Source organism: Cicer arietinum, chromosome 7, assembly GCF_000331145.2.
Source record: "Cicer arietinum cultivar CDC Frontier isolate Library 1 chromosome 7, Cicar.CDCFrontier_v2.0, whole genome shotgun sequence".
Classification (NCBI taxonomy): Eukaryota; Viridiplantae; Streptophyta; class Magnoliopsida; order Fabales; family Fabaceae; genus Cicer; species Cicer arietinum.
The window spans coordinates 59,322,890-59,343,153 of record NC_021166.2 but is presented as its reverse complement, the minus strand read 5'-3'; the positions used below and the strand labels follow the sequence as shown (position 1 = coordinate 59,343,153).

Sequence of the window (20,264 nt, the reverse complement as noted above, 5' to 3'; positions counted from 1 at the left end):
TATCCGTATTAATTATCCATACAATATCTATTTTTATGATGTATTCGTGATTTAGATTAACTTTTTAATTTTCTTTATTTGGGTTCTACACCTCATTGTACAAAAAAGTATTTATTTTTTAAAAATTAAAAAAATAGAGAGTATTTAACCACAAAAAAATATTCCTTAGAAAGAGAATTCCCTATGATAAAGCTAAAGAGAATTTAGTAAAAAAAAAAGTTAAAGAGAAAAAACTTGTAGAGTGAGTGAATTGTGAAGGTGGAACATATTATTGGTAGGTCAAGGGTCATTGTATGAGTGAGCGTACCCTTCACTACAAAAAGACTAGCCATATTGCACTTGTCCTCTCGTTCCTCTCTCTCTTGATTCTTTTTCTCTTTCTCTCTCTAACTGCTCTATAATTTGTACTCTCTTCTACAATATTCTCCGTAAACATTCCACTCTAATAAAAAATAACAAACTCACAATGACACAAACAACCTCTTCAGAAACAACCGCAACAACAACCACAAGTTGTTGCAACTCCTCCACGTCTTCCACTTCTTCACATTCAACCCAAAACCAAAGCCCAACAAAAAAGCCCAAAAGGCCCAAACTGGACAACAAACACCCAACCTACCACGGCGTTAGGAAACGCAATTGGGGTAAATGGGTATCCGAAATTCGCGAACCAAGAAAGAAATCACGAATTTGGCTTGGAACATTCTCAACACCAGAAATGGCAGCAAGAGCACACGACGTAGCAGCTTTAACAATTAAAGGAAAAACCGCAATTCTTAATTTTCCAAATATAGCTGAAATGTTACCTAGACCTGCCACGTCAGCACCACGTGACATTCAAGCTGCTGCAACTGCTGCTGCTTCTATGGTTAATTTGGACCCACCTGCCGTGCACGTGACTTCTACTCCGTCTTGTTCTGACTCTGAAGAAGAACTTGGTCAGATTGTTGAACTTCCTAGAATTGAAGAAGGTGAAGATGACTCGGTTGACTCGGCTGCTGAGTTTGTTTTACTTGACTCGGTTGATACTGATGGTAATTGGCTTTGTCCAGCTACACCAATTGGGTTTGAAGGAATTGAATTCTATGCCACTTATTCTGATGAGTTTTTGTTACCCTTTTGGGATTGAAATCAAGGGTTGTTTTCAATTTCAACAAATTGCCCACTTTTCCAACATTAATTTTAAATTGCCACTGCGACACAATGTCAAATACAATTGAGATTGCACTTGTGATATTGTTGTCCCATTTAATACTGTAATATTTTAGTGTACACTGTACTTTCATACATTATTACTTATGATCTTAGGTAACTATAATTGGAATTGAACCTGTTCTTTTTGCCCTGCATAGTCTTTGATGGCTTCCTCTTTTTTTTTTTTTGGTGAAGGGTGATGGCTTCCTCTGTTTACAAGAAACGGACAGTGTGAATGTAAATAAGTGTCTGCCACATTTAATATAAGTATTTAATTTATATATTGTCTCAATGTTGTCAATTATAATTATTATATCATTAAATTTTCTTATTATATTTATAATTATTTCTAAAATTATTTATATAATTAGTAGTGATATAGTCAGTTGGTCACAGTGTAAGTTTTTGTTATGTTAAAGATGCATGAAAATAAAATTTTAAGAGTAAAAATTCATTTTAGTCTCTATGAAATTATCTAATTCTGTTATTGAAAAAAATAAAAATACTTATTAGTTCATAAGAAAAATAAATCGGATCAAATAAATTTTTATGTAAACCAATTGATTTTTTTTTTTTGTTAGTTGTCTCATGAACTAATTTCTATAAAAAATGATAATTAAATCATTGACAATGATTAAAAATAGACTACAATGGAATGGTTAAATGAACAAATTTAGAGTTCATTTCAAATACTTAATTAATTATTTTTTATTATTGTCAATAACCTAATTGTCTCATTTTATAGAAATTACATGTGAGATAATCAAGTTGATGAAACGTCAGACAAGTTAACAAAAAAACTCAATTTTTTTATTGTAGTTTAGATAAAGACTAATTTGATTTGATTTATTTTTTTCTTTATGACTAAAAAAATACTTTTATTTTTCTCATGACTAAATTAGATCTATCAAAATTTCTAAAAAATCAAAATAGACTAATCAAACTTTAAATAAAATATTACGATGAACTTAAACGCATTTAATTGTTGGATATTTAATTTTTGTTCTTTCAAAGATATTTTGCTTTCCTATAATTAAAAAATGATATTTTTCTGCAGTTAGTAGCAAGTAACTATTAGCTAGATAGAAGTGTGATGATTTGAAACCGGTGAAATGAGTGTGCACTTTATAGTAATTTACACTTAATAGAAAAAGTTTTGTAAGTAATTTTAAACATGTTTGGTTTAATATTATATAATAGGCTAAATTATATTTGTGGTCCCTTAACTTAATTTAATATAAATCAGTATATTTAGTTTTTAAATTAATAATTAAATAAATTTATTTAAAAATATATATTTTTTATTATTTATATAATTATAATAATTAAATATTATTTAATATTATTTACCACCAGTTAAATAAAAATTAATTTTTTTATTACTTATAATAGTTAATATTAAATATTTTTACGATAAAATATTAAAAAATCATATAATATTTATAAATAACAAAATCATATTTATTTATGAAATAATTTTTTTAAAATACAAAAAATAAACAAATAATTTTTTAATTTATAAAATAATGGTTAATTTAGTATTTTATTTAAATATACCAAAAATAATTGAATCTGTAAATATATCATAAAAACTAACGTCACTATGGTAGGTTTTTCTTTTGCAAAATAAAAGGTACGCCGTATCATTTATTAATGATTACAATTGCAATACAAGTGGTAACATCATCATAATTGTAAACAATAGCAAAACTTGTAGCCACTTTTACTTATAGTGTTTGTTTGGAAAGGTATCACGACAACTACTGACGTTTGTACAAATGCTATAACTTTTAGCTTCATTTGTCACACGTTTAGAGGCTTGTTACCAAACCTATGCTAAATTATAAGCACTTATATGAACTTTCTTCTTAACTAAAAATCTCTCAACTTCTTTGTTTTTTCTTTTTTTTAAATTGAAAAAATATACGCTAGTTAACACGTGTATATATTGCATTTTTCTGTATAGTTTAGACCCTTAAATCACCGTAATACAATAATATTTCTATGTGGGGTGATTTTTTTAAACTAAAAATTTATTAAAAAAAATTAAACTAGGAGACATAAACATAATTTAAAAAGAAAAAAAGTAAAACAAAAATTATTTAATCAGGTAGATTTTTTAGTTCTTCAACTGAAATTATATATTATATTTTCTTTTTACATATTTTTTTTCTTATTTTAAAAATTACTTTTGTAAAAACTTTATATACACGATAGAGTGATTCTTGAAATTGCTAATAATAACTGTCTTCTCTTCATTTTTTTTACAATATCTCTAAATCTTCTGATATGTAAATTATATAGTGGTATAGTTAAAATGCACAAAATAAGAATGTATCTTTTTGTACAAAAATAAATGCAAAAGCCAAAAGCCAAAAGGTAATACAATTACAAAGACACGCTTTGTCTTTGTCAAATTAGTTGTTGTGACCAATTTAAACATTAATCCGTTGATATTAGCATTATTCTTTCTACTAGGTATTTTTTATTCGATAAGAATTTTTTTATGAAATTCCTTTTTTTTACATGTTTTTTTTATGATTTTTAAAGAGTACAACAGCAAAATTCAATCACACTAAATGTAGAAAAAGATAAGCTGCTCATGTTTGAAGTTCACTCCAACGTATAAAATATTCGTATAAGTAAATTAATAATTGAAATTGTAAGTGTCAGTCTAATTAATATTCGAATTTTGTAAATTAACAAATACATCAAATTATAAAATATCAATTAAAATAGTCTCTTTTTAAATTTTTACCATTTGATATTTTGATGTTGCAGTGCAAGTGAATATGTGGCTTATCCACATTTATATCATACAAATGTCACTTTTTCAATGACAAATTTGTCGATAAAATTTTGTCGTCTAAGAGATAAATTTGTTTGAGTAATTGTAGTTGTACATGAATAAATTATAGAAAAATTAGTCTATAAAAGATTTAAATTTTATAGAAAAATTAGTTTATGTTGCAATGACATTACTATGAAATCAATTTAGATAAGTCAAATATTCTATTAATATGTCACAACATAATCCCTAATATGATTATAATCTCTAATATGTCACAACATAATCTCTAATATTTTAATTACGATTTTAAATTTTCATATATGTACTTAAAAATTTATAAAATTCAAAAATCAATGATTGATACTTACTTACCATTTTAATGACTAATTTCACTATTCTAGAGTATTTATATATATATATGTCCGTTGTTGCGTACTTATGTCATCTTCCACTATCAATTTAATAATTCAGCTCCTCTTATTTATCTCTTCGTAGCTTGTACAACAAAATATGGTAACATCAATTGATTAATTAGCGTATTAAGATACTCACATATCATTTCATTTTCGTAACTAATTTGTTTGGCTAATTGACTGGTTACTGGTTATACAATCACTTGTCTCAACTCTCGTTATTTGACTTTGGCGTACCGTGTTAATTATTATTACACGTTTATTTTATGGATTTTATTATTTAGCTGAAAAAGGTTCAGACAGCAAGAAAAGGAAAGAATAAAGGGAAAAAAGCATTGTCAAGATTCAAAATAAAAATCTTCAATAAATAAATAAATCGGATAACACCTTAGAAGAAGAAAATAATATAGTAAGAGATTGCCTTTGGAATTAATTATACCGTTGTAAGGTGAGGAAGACATTTCTTTTTATTAAAACAAAAAAGAAAATATGAGGAGGGAATTATACCGTTGTAAGGCTTTGAATATTCATGACAATGTCTTCAAGAGATACGTTGTTCCAATGTTTTCAAATTCTTTAAGATGGTACGTACATAGTAGGTATATCTCTATTCTACAACAAGTATTATTTGTGGGAAACAAAAATATCTTAAAATAACTAAATTTTTTATTTAAAAATTAATATTTAGCATTGAATATGACATATTTTAAATTCAATTCTTGTTAGTGTCATTTAAGAGAGATAAATATAATTTTATTTATAATTTTTTAGTGAATCTTAAGATTTTATTATTTTCAACTGAGGCACCACACCTTACTCTAAAATTTCTATATCAACAAAAAAATTAAACATCATTATAAATTATGCGGATACTACACAATTGAGTCGAGGTAGATCATATATATGCCAAAAATACTCATTTCAAGAGGTTTATCATTGATTAACTTAGTTTGGATTCAAATTCTAGACTATGACTAAGTAAAAAGAGATTCTTACGATTTTAAATGCCCCGACGAGTCTAGCAATAATATCTAACATTTGCTCAACTATAATATAGTCAAACTCTTGTGTTTGCAACAATCTAGCCTACTATAAAAATTTAATTGTTGAATTTTATTTGATTTTTAAATGATAACGAGGTATTGGTGCTACATAGCAATTTCGCACTTGTAATTAGTATAACTTTATGATATGATTGATATTATGTTTATTATATATATATATATATATTTTTTTTTGTAACACCTCATTTTTCATAAACCAAATTCACAATTTAATTAATTATTGGGTCTTTCTTTCAATTCGGTATCCCATAATTATACCTTTTTAAGAACTAAATTGAAATAATGAATCTTCATTAGAGTTGTAGCTTAATCTTTCACTTTTCAATAGGATTTGGTTTGACCCTAATCCAATACGTACAACTCTAGATATACTCACCAGAAGCAATATAACACAAGAACCTATTGTGAGGCAATAACTGAAACGCCTATTAGATTTTAATCATCATTAGAATTATAATTAGCTTAAAGCTATTGCTTCCATTATTATAGAGTTTTCTCTGAACTTTCCAACTCCACAAAAAACCCCCACAATCTGACATATGCATCTCATGTAGGATTGTAAGTTTAATTGATTAATGCGGTCAAAACTGCATATTTTGTATTTAAAATCAATCTTAAAATTCACTAATATGTAGGGACCCAATTTTAACTACCTTTACTAACTAGGAGTCACATGTAAACAACTTTTAGATTTTATTGATCATTCAATTTAAAAACCTAAGGTTCATTATCGTTTGAAACTGTGAAGAATGTACATATCTTATAATATTAAGTTTATTTCTATTTATGTCACACTTTCAACCTAGATAAATATTCTCAATTCTTGTTTTGAATTTGATGGATAAAAATCTCTCTTTCAAATTTTGTTTAAGATCAATAATTATTTCCGTTTCTTATTAACCACATGTGAGCCATTATTCTTGAAGTTAGAATCAAAGTAGGAGTCTTTAATCACATGACATTGGCTTACTATTTAATTATGTCATCTCTTTCTTATATATTCAAATTTATTTTAGGGTTAAATAAATTTTTAAACTGTATAAAATTTTAAAATTTTGATTTTAATCTCTATAAAAATATTATTTTTTTAATCCTTATAAAATTATCATTCAAATAATTTTAGTCTTCGTTGAAAAGTCAACATGTTTTTTTAAATAGTGTTTGTTTTAAATGCATAGTTACAACAATATAAAAAACAGTTTCTACAAACAATGATCTCAAAATTCATTTTTTATGTTCATATTTTCGTGACTTTTATCTTGATTTTGTAGCGTTTAAGATATTCAAATTTAATTCATTACAATGTATAAAATGTAATAAATTCATCACAATGTTCAAATTTGTAAAAAAATTGTTATAATGTTCTATATGTGTTTACAAAAAATATTAAAAAATTTAAAAATTGAAAAACAATTAAATAACTTTTTGTTCTAACAATGACTAAAATAGTTTGCATGACATTTTTATTAAGATTTAAACTTAAAGTTTAAGGAAGACATATGATCCTTTAAATTTCGTGTGGGAGTAGAAATTAAGAATTGCATCAAAAATATGATCGGTCCAAGAGGAAGCAAGGCCGTAATTAGAAAATAGTATCTATTACTTATTTGATTGGCTTCACGCTAGATATGAGATAACTTAAAGTGATCCAACTTCACAAATATCTATTTTTTTTCCTTTATATGATTAACAATATCTCAACATACTTGTTTATTAGAGAAGTTCTTCATAAATAGACACTCCAACATGAAAATTTAATTTGATATTTATTTTTTTAAACCTTCTAAAAAAGATCAGCTCCAAACCATTATATATAGCTCAAAGTTCTATTATTGAGATCCTACATACCCTTAAGACATAAAAATAGCCAAAGTGATCTTAAACTATTCCTCCACAAAAACTATCATACCATTTTTGTTTTAGATCACACTATCTCTATTGTGGACCCTCAACCATCCCATGAATAACTTCAATCAAATCAATGTTTCTTTCTATCTTTCTGTTTTCTATGTTTTAATAATTGGACCAAATAGACAATTGATCTTAATTGTAAACTATTATTATTAATAATTATAATTATTTTGATTATTTGATTTATCAAATTATGATAATTAAATAAAAAAAAATTAATATAAGAGAGGAAACATGGTGTCAGAACATTAAAATGAATAACAATATAGTTTTCTATTTCTTTTCAAAAAAAAAAAATTATACTCCATAAATAAATATTCGAATTTGACTTAAATGATTTTTAATAAAATTTTATTTACATTTTGGCAAAACTTCAAATTATTAAAGTAATATTTTCTTGAAAATAAAAAATTAAACTGAATAAAATAGTTCATTTTTGTGTGTTAGCATATAGACATTCACAATATGAATTATATGATATAAGCTGGGTTGGTTCAAATAAATAATAATTGTGGGCCTTGCGAATGACAAGTTATGCATAATTTTAGCTGGGTTGGAAATGTCATTTACATGTATTAATAAACACATATATTTTTAAATTGAAGTATTAAGAACAAAAAGAACATGGTGTATATGAGCGCCCATGGCCTAATGGATAAGGCGCTTGACTTCTAATCAAGCGATTGTGGGTTCGAGTCCCACTGGGCGTGTTTTATTTATTTATTTTAAATCTAATATCTCATATTTAACCTTCACTCACAATAATTGTTTTTCTTTTCTTTTTTCTTTTTAGTCAAATCCATTATATCATTTTTAACCTAGATATATTTATTTCACGCCATCAACAAAGTGCTAATTTTTTTATTAAAAACTTTGCCTCTAAAAGTAACGTTATCTATTTCAATCACATTTTTTATTTTTCATCTTTCTTATATCTATTGTAATAGTGTATAACTATAAAGAGCTAAATATTTAGATAATGTTAGTATAAATATACTATCATAAATTTAAAATCAAACAAATGAATTATTTGAGAAATAGTTGTAATTAAAGTTAAATATTTTAATTATTTAATAATTATGATAATCATTAATCATTTAATAATATATAAATTTTTTACACTGATGATATATAAATTAAATTTAAATATAAATTAACATGTGTAATGTTCATATATTATATTTCATTCGTAATTTATGCAGAAAAGGATACTTTTGACACTTAATCTTTCAATATAAACATAAATTAGAAATGTTATTGTTATAGAAAAATATTAATGCTATAATCGTTAGATTAATTAAGTAATTAATTAATTAAAGAATAAAAATAAATAATTATTAAAAATTATTATTAATCAGTATTAAGTATGAAATAATATGTTGGATTTTGTTATTGAATGAATGGGTTAAATAATTTTGTCGAATGGGTTAAATAATTTTGTCAAATTTAATGAGATATTTCTCTCAACTGTTTAGCTATATAATTGTTATTCTATCAAACAGTTAAATCTATCACATAAGCTGCACGTGTTTGAACTTCACTCCAACATATAAAATGTTCATACAATCATGTATCATCTCAACTATACTTACGAGTTTTGAGGACGATGGAATTCTTGTAGACTTTTTAAAGATGCAATTCTCAATATTTATTTATAGAGTAAATAAGTAAATTAATAATTAAAATTGTAAGTGTTAGTTCAATTAATCTTTGAATTTTGTAAATTGACAAATAAATCGAATTATAAAACATCAATCACAATAGTCTCTCTTTAAATTTTTACGTTTAATATTTTGATGTGGAAGTGGAATTGAATATATGATTTATCTACGTTTATATCATATAAATGTTATTTTTTCAATAATAAATTTGTCGATAAAATTTATCTAAGAGATAAATTTATTGTAATTGTAATTGTACATGAACTAATTATAGAAAAATTAGTCTATAAAAAATTTAAATTTCATAATAAAATTAATTTACGTTGTAATCACATTGATATAAAATCAATTCAAATGAGTCAAATATCCATTAACATATTAGAGCACAATCTCTAAATTTAATATAAGAAAGGACACGTATGGTGTGAGTACATCAAAATAACAATAACAATATAGTTTTCTATATCTTTTCAAAAATAAAAATAATTTATATTTGATAAATAAATATTTAAATTTTGATTAAAATAATTTTTAATAAAATCTTATTTACATTTCGACAAAACTTCAAATTATTAAAGTAACATTTTCTTGAGAATCAAATAATTAAACTAAATAAAATAGTTTAAAAGGTACGTCGTTTCTTGAATAATTATTGTAGATATACCATAAATTTATATTCAGATTAATTTTCAACAATAATGAGTAATAGGTCTAATAGCTAATCTCCTCCGTCTAAGTCCACTAGTAAACTATAGTTGCTTTTGTGAAAACAAAAGGGTAGCTAGACTAATGGCCAATTTAACAAGATGATGTGGGACAAGAAATTTCCCGAATGATTAATGCATGCTAGCTAGCTAGAATTATTGAGTCAAAAAATAAATAAATACATAGCTATAATGAAGAGACAAAGATTGTCAGGAAAAATGTGACTTTCCAATTTGGACTGTGTGTCTTTTTTAGGAAAATTATAAATCAATTTTGGATTGTACTGCTTATCACAATCATGATATACATTTTACTTGGTTTGCTTTATTAAATCTATTAGAATTCATTTGTATTTTTCTAGGATTTACATCTTACATTTGAACTAATCGAAAGACAAAATGGGTTACTAACAATAGATATGAAACTCTAAATTATTTAATTTAATGATTAAGTTCAAATGTCATTTAAATTATACGATTACTTGAGAAAACTAAAATGAAAGGGACTGTTCAAAGAAGCATTTGTTTTTAGGAATAATAGCAGCATATATAGTTCAACAAAGCAAGAAAGATGAGTGATTCACGGGGCTTTTAAAAATCAAAAGTTTGAAAGAAAACAAACTTCCCTTGCGTATATATATATATATATATATATATATATATATATGGTGTGTAAACATGTTTTTCTTTCTTTTTTTTTTACAAATTTACACCACCGAATAATTAATTTTATCCTTTTAACTATTATTATTATTATTATTATTATTATTATTATTATTATTATTATTATTATTATTATTATTATTATTATTATTATTATTTATTTTTATTTTTATTTTTATAGTTTTTAACTATTTGATTTTTCTACAAAGCTTCGTACAAAAATAACTAAGATTTAATTAAATGATTAATGAACTTTGAAAAAGAGAACTTGTGTTGAAATAATTTTAATCAAATTTAATTACCACTTGATTATATTCTAAATTATCAAGGCTATATGCCCTAAAAATCTGATATTTAACACACACAAAATACTTCCATATAAAAGTAATATTTATCACACTACAAAGTAAATTGTGGAGTTCTTAATAAAACTTTATTACTATCCTTGGGGTTGGGTACCTTTAAGGGTATACAATTAACTAGTTAACAAAGATAAACATTTCATTGTCCTAAGTTTTTTATTTTTTTACTCTAAACTTTTTTTTTAATCAAAATGATACTAATTTATAATTTTATTTTGATAGAATTTAAACTTAGTATGTTATGAGCCAAATATATAAAAATCATCAAACCGCAATATGATAGAAATGAATTTGATTATTGATTTAGGACTTCCAACATTAACACTATTAATTTTTAAAAGTACTAAATCAATAACCAAATTCATATAACATTCTTCCTTCACATACCACATGCAAGTAAATAAAATATACTCTAAACTTAAGTTTGTGTCTGAAATATAAATTCTATATTTTTGAACAAACTCAACAAATTATATTCAAATATATCCGTGGCATACTTTTAATTTAATTATTTCTGATCTCTCAAAAAAAAAAATTTAATTAATTCTGACCATATTACATGTTAATTTGAGTGTTGACTTAGTTATCTTATTGCTTATATTATATATTTAATTATCAGTTTTCATCCTTCAAATTGGTGTGGTCATAAACGTACTTCAGTTTTTATTAAGAAGTTGTTTAACGTAAGAAAAATAATTAGTAATATTCATCTTAAGAATTATTTTTTTTATAAACAATTGTAACTTCAATATTACTAACTATTTAAGGGGCACAATGCATATTATTTGAACATGCATATAAGATAAGAGTTCCATGCCATGGCACCAGTAAATAAAAGATTGAATAACAAAACCACAACCAAAATTTTCACAAATGTGGTATTAATGCAAATTATTTTAACACATAATATTTTAGGTAACAAGTGCATTATGGAATTGGAGTGGTTTCTTTTATTGTTTTGGTCTAGGACCATGGTATAATGTTTTCTTTGAAAACCGTCTATATGAAGATGATCAAGGATATGATATGAAAAAAAAAAATGAAATGACAATTATATGTCGTACGTAATGTTAAATAATGCCACAGAATATTTGCATTATGTAAAACCAAATCATAAGGGTGTTTTTGGCTTTTGTGGTGTATTTAAAGGTTAGAACCGACATATAGTTGTGATGTGAGTTTGAATAATTCTTCTAGTTGGAAGAAACGGTTCATAGCCTTTGGTGATTTTTGCAATGATTGTAAGAACAACGGTTCGAGTTGTATTTGGCAAATACGTAGAAATCATGTATTTCTTTATAGTCCAACTAAAGAGAAATATGTACAATATGAGTATTATCTAATAAATTACAAAGGCTAAAAATAAAATAATTAATTTTATGAGTGACAACTAGAGGTGAGGTGTTTGACAAACAAACGTATTATTATTAATTTCAATAGCTTAAAAGGTTCTTAATTTGGACACTATATAACTTTTGTCAAAAAAAAAAAAACAAATTTGACTATATAACTATATAAACTTTGTCAAAAAAATAAAACTGATATACTAATTTGACTACTTTCAGTTATCAGATAGTTTTTTGTTGCGATTAATATTCAAAAAAGTGTAGGAAAACTTTTTGTAAGTGAAAAGGATAAAAGGGAGATTTAAGCAAAATGTGGGGGTATGCGAAAAACTTTTCTTCAATTTAGTCCAAAAGTGAAGCCCAACTCATTCGTTAAATTGTTAGTCCATACAAATGCATAAGACAAGAAGAGTCATTGCCCAACCCAATAATCCTAACCTCACAATATTGAGTACAATTATAGAGAGTCAAATAAGTAATCTTAAACCTAAATGGAAAAACTAATAATTGATATTCCAACACATCTATGAGTATAATATTATTATAGACGTAATATTAACCATTAATTTTTTTTTTCACCTATCAACGTTACATACTTTAATCTCTAAATATAATTATTCACGTTAAGATTCATCTCTATTTTCGTGTTTCCATAAGTTTGTCTCTTAATTGAAATAGAAGTGTTAGCAACACTCTCTCTAACACACATTCCAACATATTTTCTACTATTAGTTGAAATTATCATGAATCCCACCAAATTTATATGAAACCCATAAAATTTAATAAGATTTATATGAATTTCATTCAATAAAAAATAATTTGTACTATTGTGGAAAATCCGACTAGCAAGTTCCATAAGCTGCTTTTTAATAATATATCTGTCTAAAAATATTTGCTTGATGGATTATTTTTCCTTTTTTTTTTTTGGCTTTTGACCCTCTATTGTACTAAAAAAAATTATTCACTCTAGAGGTAACAAATCCAAAATTAAGATAACAGTGACTATGTTCAAATTGATAGATAAAAAATGCAATTAAAACAAAACATTATAGTTTGAATTCCTGAATAAGATTGCTCATAAAAATAATACTGCTTCTTGATACAAAACATTCACAAATCACAGGTCTTCACAAATGCAGGTCAATGAGCTTATAGAGAATACACAACATTTATAACATGTCAAAAAGAACATATTGGTTTGAAAACTATATATATAACATTGACTACAAGGTAGTAATGAAAGGATAGGGATCATATTGTAAAGAAACTCAGTGTTGGGAGAGCCATATTACATCATGGATAGAAGATGTGGCAAGCAAAAAACAGCTTATGAAAGTGAAAGCTATTGAGATGGCAACATGGTCACAAAATTTGTCCAAAGGTTTGCAAAAATTTGGCAGAGGTGTATGTCTAATTCCTGTGCGGTTCAGATTTGTTACACCAGATGAAGCAGATCCAGCACTCATCAATGCATAAGTAAATGCCTGCATTTTTACCACATAAGCAGCACTTATAATTTGAAGTTCTAAAAACGATCGACGACACTTATCAGAAATTCAGGAGTTACCCTATTTAGAAAAAAAAATCAATATATGTATAACTTTATGTACCTGATCCCCAGCAAAAATAACCCATGCATGATTTCTAGAAGGAATCACAGAAGTGGCCCTAACAAATCTTGATGTGCCAATGAGTAGTTGCAGCAAAGAGTGAACTGCAACTGCTGCAGAAACCCCAACAAGATATCTGCCCAATACCAAAAATCAAGAAACTTTATTTTTAAGAGTAAAAAAATTAAATTAATGATTAAAAATCATGTCATTAAAATTAATAATATTGGCTGTGATTAAGTATAATGATGAATAATGTACAATAAATTAATGATGCCTTATTTGTCGTCAAAATTGTACAATGTGCAAGAATATTTTGTTTTCCGTTGTAGCTCAAAAAACGTCACATAAAGTAACAAAATCTAGAAAGAAAGATGAGGCAAAGGAAGAAACAAAAGAAAGATAACAAAAGAAGTTGAAAGAGAAAGATAGATTGAGAGAAAATAAAAAATAGGAGAAAATTCCATCACGGGCTTATAACTGTTCATTCAAATGTGATGAGTGACTTTTCACACACCGTCACGGCCCCCACTTTTTACACTCAAATTTGTCCATAACCCCAATTCTTAATTCTTAATTCTAAATCCACATCTTTCTAATACATTGTTCACAACTAATACAAAAAACTACTAATAATACATAAAATAATAAAACCAAATTGCCATAAAAGATACCTCAGAGAAGTTAATGTAGTAAATTAACCAGTTGTTAATTTAATTAGAGAGTAGAGTTAATCACATGAATTTTTTGTCACTTCAATTTTTTCAAATAACTTTATGACTCCTAAAAGTAGTAAATTCAATTAAAATTTATACTTGAAAATTGCCATTTTTCTCAATGGACATTTTCTTAATTTCATTTGAACAACTCTACAAATAAGCACAAACAATATAATCTCATTTAATAAAAGACTCTTAATCACAAAAAAAATAAAAATAAAAATAAACAATTTTTTAGTTAGTTCAAAAACTCTACATACATTGAAAAAAAACATTATTGAAGAAAACTAGCATTTAAAAAAAGCAAGAATAAAAGAAAACATAAAAATAAAGAAAGAAAAAGGAATGAGGAAATTACTGGTAAGAGTGAGAGAAAGACCATTTGGAGTGAACAGGTAAGAGAAAACCATAGATAGAAACAGAGCTGTTCTGTTTTGCTGTAATCATTAGTGAGATTGAAACAACAGAGCTTGCCATGCACAGTGCTCGAAGAATAAGCTGCAAGGCTTCTGTTCTCCGGCGCCGACTTGTTTCCACGGCGGCTCCGACGAGGGGGCCACTCATTGTGCCACTGGTTTCTAGAGATGATGTTTTGATCTGCTCATCAGTCACCATCTCGTGAAGAAGAAAAGCTTATGCTATGTGTGTGTGTGTGTGATGTGTGAAATGAAAGAGTGAGAGAGAGAAAGTTAGAGAGAGACGGTGGAATTTGTGTGTCTTGATGTTGCCATGGGATTGGGAGCTTACTCTTGTTATTGTTTTCTACATATTTTTATACACTCTACTTTAATAGTTTAATGTGTAAATTTTTTTTAACAAATCATAATTATAAAGTATAAACGGTGATTTTAACTTTTTTTTTAAACATATTTTAATAGTTGTTATTTATGGATAGTGATTTTTTTTTAGAAATTAAATCATATTCTATATGAGTATATTTGGTTGTAAAAACTTTTCTACTTTTTGAAGAGATCGAGTGATTACTTTACGGTTTATTTTTTAAAATTTACAATAATAAAGTAAATATTATAAAATAATTTTACACGGATGTTTAAGAATCTATTATGTTGTCACATTAGTTAAATGTATGTGTTGTAAGGATGATTTGGATTTTGTTTATTGATTATCAAAGAAATAACATTAACGATTAAAATTGAAAATGACAAAAATATTAAAAATTAATTTATAGTTAAAATTTAATAAGAACAAAACTTAAAAGATCCAAATATAAAATAAATTAAAAATATATTAAGATGAGGTATAAATCTTTCAATTATTTTAAAAAGAAGGTACAAGGATGATTTTAGTCCGCTCAAATATTTACAATTAATTTTTATTCTTTAATTATAAAAAAATCTCAATATTTTAGAACTATTTCTAAGTAATAATAAGTTGTAAATTTGATTGAAATATAAAAAAAAAAAATGAGGATTTTAAAATTTGATAGTATGAGTTATTAGTATATTTTTAAATTATCAAGAGAGAATTTAAAACTCGATTTTTCAAATTAAACAGTAATTTTTTATGACTTTCACTTAACTTTAACTTAATTACTTGATTCGATCATCTCACTTAATATAATACTAGAATTATTAACAATACTAGTATTGATTGCTTAAAAAAATTGTTCGATAAGTTTTTGGTTGTGCAATCTCCAACCCTATTTCTCAGCCTTGCAAGGGAGGAAGGTAGGTTACAATGGTTGGTATGAATCATGAGTGATCAATCATCTCTAGAGCTATTATACAAGTGTGGGTTGTTTAATGTGTTTCACACATTTGTAACTAGCAGGCATGAACTTTGTTTGATCTTTTCCCAACCTTTCTAGCTAATACTTTAGGAGTATTCTTTTTTAAGGTTTAATTTCTTTGATGTTTTATTTTCTTTATCATTTTCTCATGTAACAAAAAAAATAAAAATAAAAATACCCTCACAAACTTGAAAAACTTAAAAATGAGGTTAAGATGAGCAAATTATTTTTGGACATGTTTCGCTATTAGTCATAAGTTGACCCATTTTAATTTGGATTTGTTAAAATGTATTTCAACAATTAGGGCTGTACCTCTACATAATATATATTTACCAAAAATATCTCACATCAACCCAATTCACTCTTCTACTTTTACTGTTATAAAGACTTATTATATCCCTGTGTTGACAATAATTTTTTTTTTAAATGGATATCCTAAAAGTGATTTTTACTGTATATATATTTCTTAAAAACCTTAAATTATGAAGTTTACATTTTTCAAGATAAATATAAACAATCAAATTACAAAAACCGTAAATTATGATAAAGTTTACACTTCTAATTATTGGGCCTTTCTATTATATTGGCCAATTTAGACAACTCTTTCTATTATTGGGCCTCAACCATTTCAAATATCAAATTTTATTTCTACTTTTTCATTAAATAACAGAAAATAAAAATGAAATATAAAGAGAAGATAGTGCTAAAAGTGAATTTCATATGAAAAAAAGGTTAATTATTTTCACAAGTCCTTTATCTATAAAGTTTATACCAAAAAGAACTTCTGAAAATATTTCTTGGGTCATATATTTTCTAGAAATGTTACATTACAAATCTAAATGTTTTCAACAAATTAGTGACGAATCATTTAGAAATTCAAGTTTGAATATTAGCCGAAAAAATGTACTTATCTCTCCACTGAAATTCAAATTATTAAGATCTCATCCTTTAAGAACTAGAAGACAAAAAGAAAAAAAAAATTTGCACCATGATACATAATTTTTTTATGATAATTGCCATGAAATTGAGGCCCGTTAACTAAACTTCATTAAGATAGGCCCATTATCTAATAACGCAATAAGGCCTAGAATGGTTCGTGTAGAGCTAAACCCATCCACTAATGTTAGGAAAAACAAAACAAAAGTTTGTCTAGAAAAATATAATAGAACAAAAAAGAATGTACTTAATGGAACAACCAGAACAATATAGTTATTTTATAAATTAGCAAATAGCAATATTGGAAGAAAAAGAAAGAAAGAGAGAGAGAGATAATTTTTTGGTTTTAAAAAAGTCACTCACACTCAACATATTGAATATTTTTATAATTATCATATAAGATGTACGAGAAAGAAATTTTGACATGTAATATTTATAATAAAAAAACATAAATAACTACCATGCCACAATCAAAATGGTGCAGAAACGGGCTCTTTTACGCCAATAATATGAAAAGGGGTTTGAGTAGAGCATGAGCATTGACATTGGCAATCTTTCTCATAAGTGATAGTCTCTTCCTTCTTAGTGAAATCAATTAACTTCTCAACTTGGCTTTCATTTTCTTTCATATATGTCACCTCCTTTATTGGATGCATAATTCCCTTCATTGATATCAATTAATAAATTAACACTATTTCATTATTAAAGATAGATAATAAAGCAAAACAATAGACATACGGGGTATGGTTTTATATATGGTTTGCTTCTAGCTAAAGAAAATGACAACCTTAATTTTTCTAAAAAATATAGTGTAATCTATTTTCACTATTTTATGATCAACTAGTATCTATAAATATACAATAAATGAAAATATCAAAATCATAAAATATTTTTATTGCAAGCATTAATATAACTAAAGTTGCAAGATTATTAACATTGCATAAAATGCTTGCAAAGTATCAAATTATCTAAAATGCAAACATCCTAAATTAACTAAATAATTTTTAGGAACTGGATCACCAAATAAAATGGATAAAATAAATTGAGTCTGAGCTGGCTGGATTAATTGGATTTGCCCAACCAATATACAATCTTAATTAGAATTCTCATTTAAAATTATAATTTCACATTTTCAAGTAAAAAGTAAAGTGGATCGTGTTTTAGACTTTTAGTGACTCTGAATCACATTTGCAAAATTGATAAGTATCTCATTATTCATTATTGGTATCCTTTTTGTTGACTAGATTGATACACATTAAATCAACACAAGGTAGTAATCGAATTACATTTCATTTAACAATAAAAATAAAAAGCTGCAATTTCGTAAGCCATGGGTATTCTTAACGCTTTTAAATTGTAATAGACTTATAATATTTTGGCAAAATATAAGAAACTATTATTTTCTAAAAATTCAAAAGTGATATCTAAGGAGCTGTTTATAATTTTGTGGTTTCATTTTTTGTTTTTATTTTCTTAAATGTATGTTTATTTTAACTTTGACGAAAGATTCTTGAAGATTCATTTTCGAAAATAATAAAAATATTTTTTTAATATTTTTTATTTTTATAGAAATATAAATAATTGTTTATTTCAAAAGTCTCCAATCTTATCGACGAATAAAATTAATATAAATTTTAAGAAATAAAAATAAAAAATGTTTTTACTAGTTAAACGGTCCATAACTAATTTATATTTGAATAACTTTTCTAAATATATGTTTGATAAAATGTAATTTGTTTCGTTGATATTAATCAAAATATTTATAAAAAAATATTGATTTAAAAAATTGATGACATATATAAGGAACTTGGTCAAATAAAACCTTAAATATATATTATAGGTTTCACTAATGGGATGCTTAGGAAATCATACCTCAACAAACAGAGCTGATGCTTCACTTGGTTCCAACTTTTGTACTACCTCTGCAGCTAGTTCCTACATGAAACAACAAACATTATCAACATCAAACTCTATAGTCCATTGATTGGAAATTGGTCAATATTAGAAATGTCTTTTAGCAAAATTGAGCCTCCAAATCAAACCAAATGAATGAGAGTGCTTTGTGAAGAGTGATATTATCTACCCTTGCTTGGGTTAGCTCCACTCCACTCAAGGTCCTAGGCTCTAGATCAATGGGGCAACAAGTATTTGCCATGATTTCTAAATAAACCAAAATTAGATCACTAGAGAAAATGACTTGATGTGAAGCAATTAAAGCCCATTACATAAGCTATGTCTTTTATAAGTAAATAGATCAATAGCAAATATTTATATATAGATAAATAGAAAATATATATATATATATATATATATATATATATATATATATATATATATAACCAATATTTGATATATATTTTCAATATATTCACGGGGTCTTTGGGTCATGGAAAAAAAAGTTTGTGGCCATAATCAAAGCAAACATAGCAAAAGTGTCTTCACATCCCGTGGCTCAATTTAGGGCAAAGTTTCAATCATGCTTGTGACTTCAAATGCTCTTAATATACTTTAATAGGTTATCTTTGTTTCTAAGTTTACTATTATTTGTTAAAAGAAAAATCTACTATTATTGGTTGGATTGTGATTTGTGGCCAAAAATAGGAAAAGGAAAGGGTGCTGCACATGCACATCTTCACAATAATAGATGTTTCGTCCATTTAACATCAAATAAGTATTTCTATTGTGAAGAAAACTTGTCAATGCTATAGAGAAATGAAACTATGGAAGTACATTCTATTTTCACTTTGTGGGATTTACACAATAAACTGTAATAAAATAATATAATGTTGTTGAAAAATATCATGATAAAAATTTATTAGTGAATCTTATTTATTTATTTATTTATTTTTGTGCGCGGTATTGAATTAGAGGAATTGGTGTTTATTAAGTAGTAACATTAAAAAAAATATTAAATAAATAATATGTAAATGTGAGTCTCATTTAAGCAGCCAAATGAGAGTGCTATTTTATGGATAGTCTAAATATTAAGAACTAATTCTTTCCAAATTTCATGGTGGAGCATCTTAAATGATTTTCACTAAAATAATTTGAGAACTATTTTTTTTTCACCCCATGGTTTTAAAAATCTATACATGTCATTAGATATTTGAAGATAATTTTTAAAGAGAATCATTTATCAC

At 25.7% G+C, this 20,264-nt stretch overlaps 3 protein-coding genes and 1 non-coding gene across 4 annotated transcripts; 2 read left to right on the top strand and 2 right to left on the bottom strand.

Annotated features, from left to right (window-relative positions):
• Positions 1 to 356: 356 nt before the first annotated feature.
• On the top strand, positions 357 to 1,473 carry LOC101509238 (ethylene-responsive transcription factor ERF039-like). The gene has a single exon (XM_004510235.4). It carries the CDS (start codon positions 467 to 469, stop codon positions 1,127 to 1,129), a length of 663 nt encoding a protein of 220 aa, XP_004510292.1. The 5' UTR covers positions 357 to 466; the 3' UTR covers positions 1,130 to 1,473.
• Positions 1,474 to 8,010: 6,537 nt separating this feature from the next.
• Positions 8,011 to 8,083, top strand: TRNAR-UCU (transfer RNA arginine (anticodon UCU)). The gene has a single exon. It is a non-coding gene; the product is annotated as a tRNA-Arg (tRNA).
• A 5,078-nt stretch (positions 8,084 to 13,161) lies between these two features.
• LOC101509562 (CASP-like protein 3A1) lies at positions 13,162 to 15,214 on the bottom strand. The gene is made up of 3 exons (XM_004510236.4): positions 14,797 to 15,214; positions 13,720 to 13,855; positions 13,162 to 13,593 (listed from the first exon to the last, which is right to left on the bottom strand). Exons 1-3 carry the CDS (start codon positions 15,051 to 15,053, stop codon positions 13,378 to 13,380), a joined length of 609 nt encoding a protein of 202 aa, XP_004510293.1. The 5' UTR covers positions 15,054 to 15,214; the 3' UTR covers positions 13,162 to 13,377.
• A 2,161-nt stretch (positions 15,215 to 17,375) lies between these two features.
• On the bottom strand, positions 17,376 to 19,376 carry LOC101509882 (uncharacterized). The gene is made up of 3 exons (XM_004510237.4): positions 19,208 to 19,376; positions 18,997 to 19,059; positions 17,376 to 17,786 (listed from the first exon to the last, which is right to left on the bottom strand). Exons 1-3 carry the CDS (start codon positions 19,277 to 19,279, stop codon positions 17,595 to 17,597), a joined length of 327 nt encoding a protein of 108 aa, XP_004510294.1. The 5' UTR covers positions 19,280 to 19,376; the 3' UTR covers positions 17,376 to 17,594.
• Positions 19,377 to 20,264: the final 888 nt, after the last annotated feature.

Excerpts from the sequence above, each read along its gene's own strand:
- LOC101509238 (XM_004510235.4), top strand. The coding sequence starts at position 467 with ATGACACAAACAACCTCTTCAGAAACAACCGCAACAACAACCACAAGT.
- LOC101509562 (XM_004510236.4), bottom strand. The coding sequence starts at position 15,053 with ATGGTGACTGATGAGCAGATCAAAACATCATCTCTAGAAACCAGTGGC. Across the intron at positions 13,856-14,796 it reads TCTTTCTCTCACTCTTACCA|ATATCTTGTTGGGGTTTCTG; the intron begins GTAATTTCCTCA and ends GGTATTGGGCAG. Across the intron at positions 13,594-13,719 it reads TTATTTTTGCTGGGGATCAG|GCATTTACTTATGCATTGAT; the intron begins GTACATAAAGTT and ends GTAAAAATGCAG.
- LOC101509882 (XM_004510237.4), bottom strand. The coding sequence starts at position 19,279 with ATGGCAAATACTTGTTGCCCCATTGATCTAGAGCCTAGGACCTTGAGT. Across the intron at positions 19,060-19,207 it reads TGGAGCTAACCCAAGCAAGG|GAACTAGCTGCAGAGGTAGT; the intron begins GTAGATAATATC and ends TGTTTCATGTAG. Across the intron at positions 17,787-18,996 it reads CATCAGCTCTGTTTGTTGAG|GGAATTATGCATCCAATAAA; the intron begins GTATGATTTCCT and ends ATATCAATGAAG.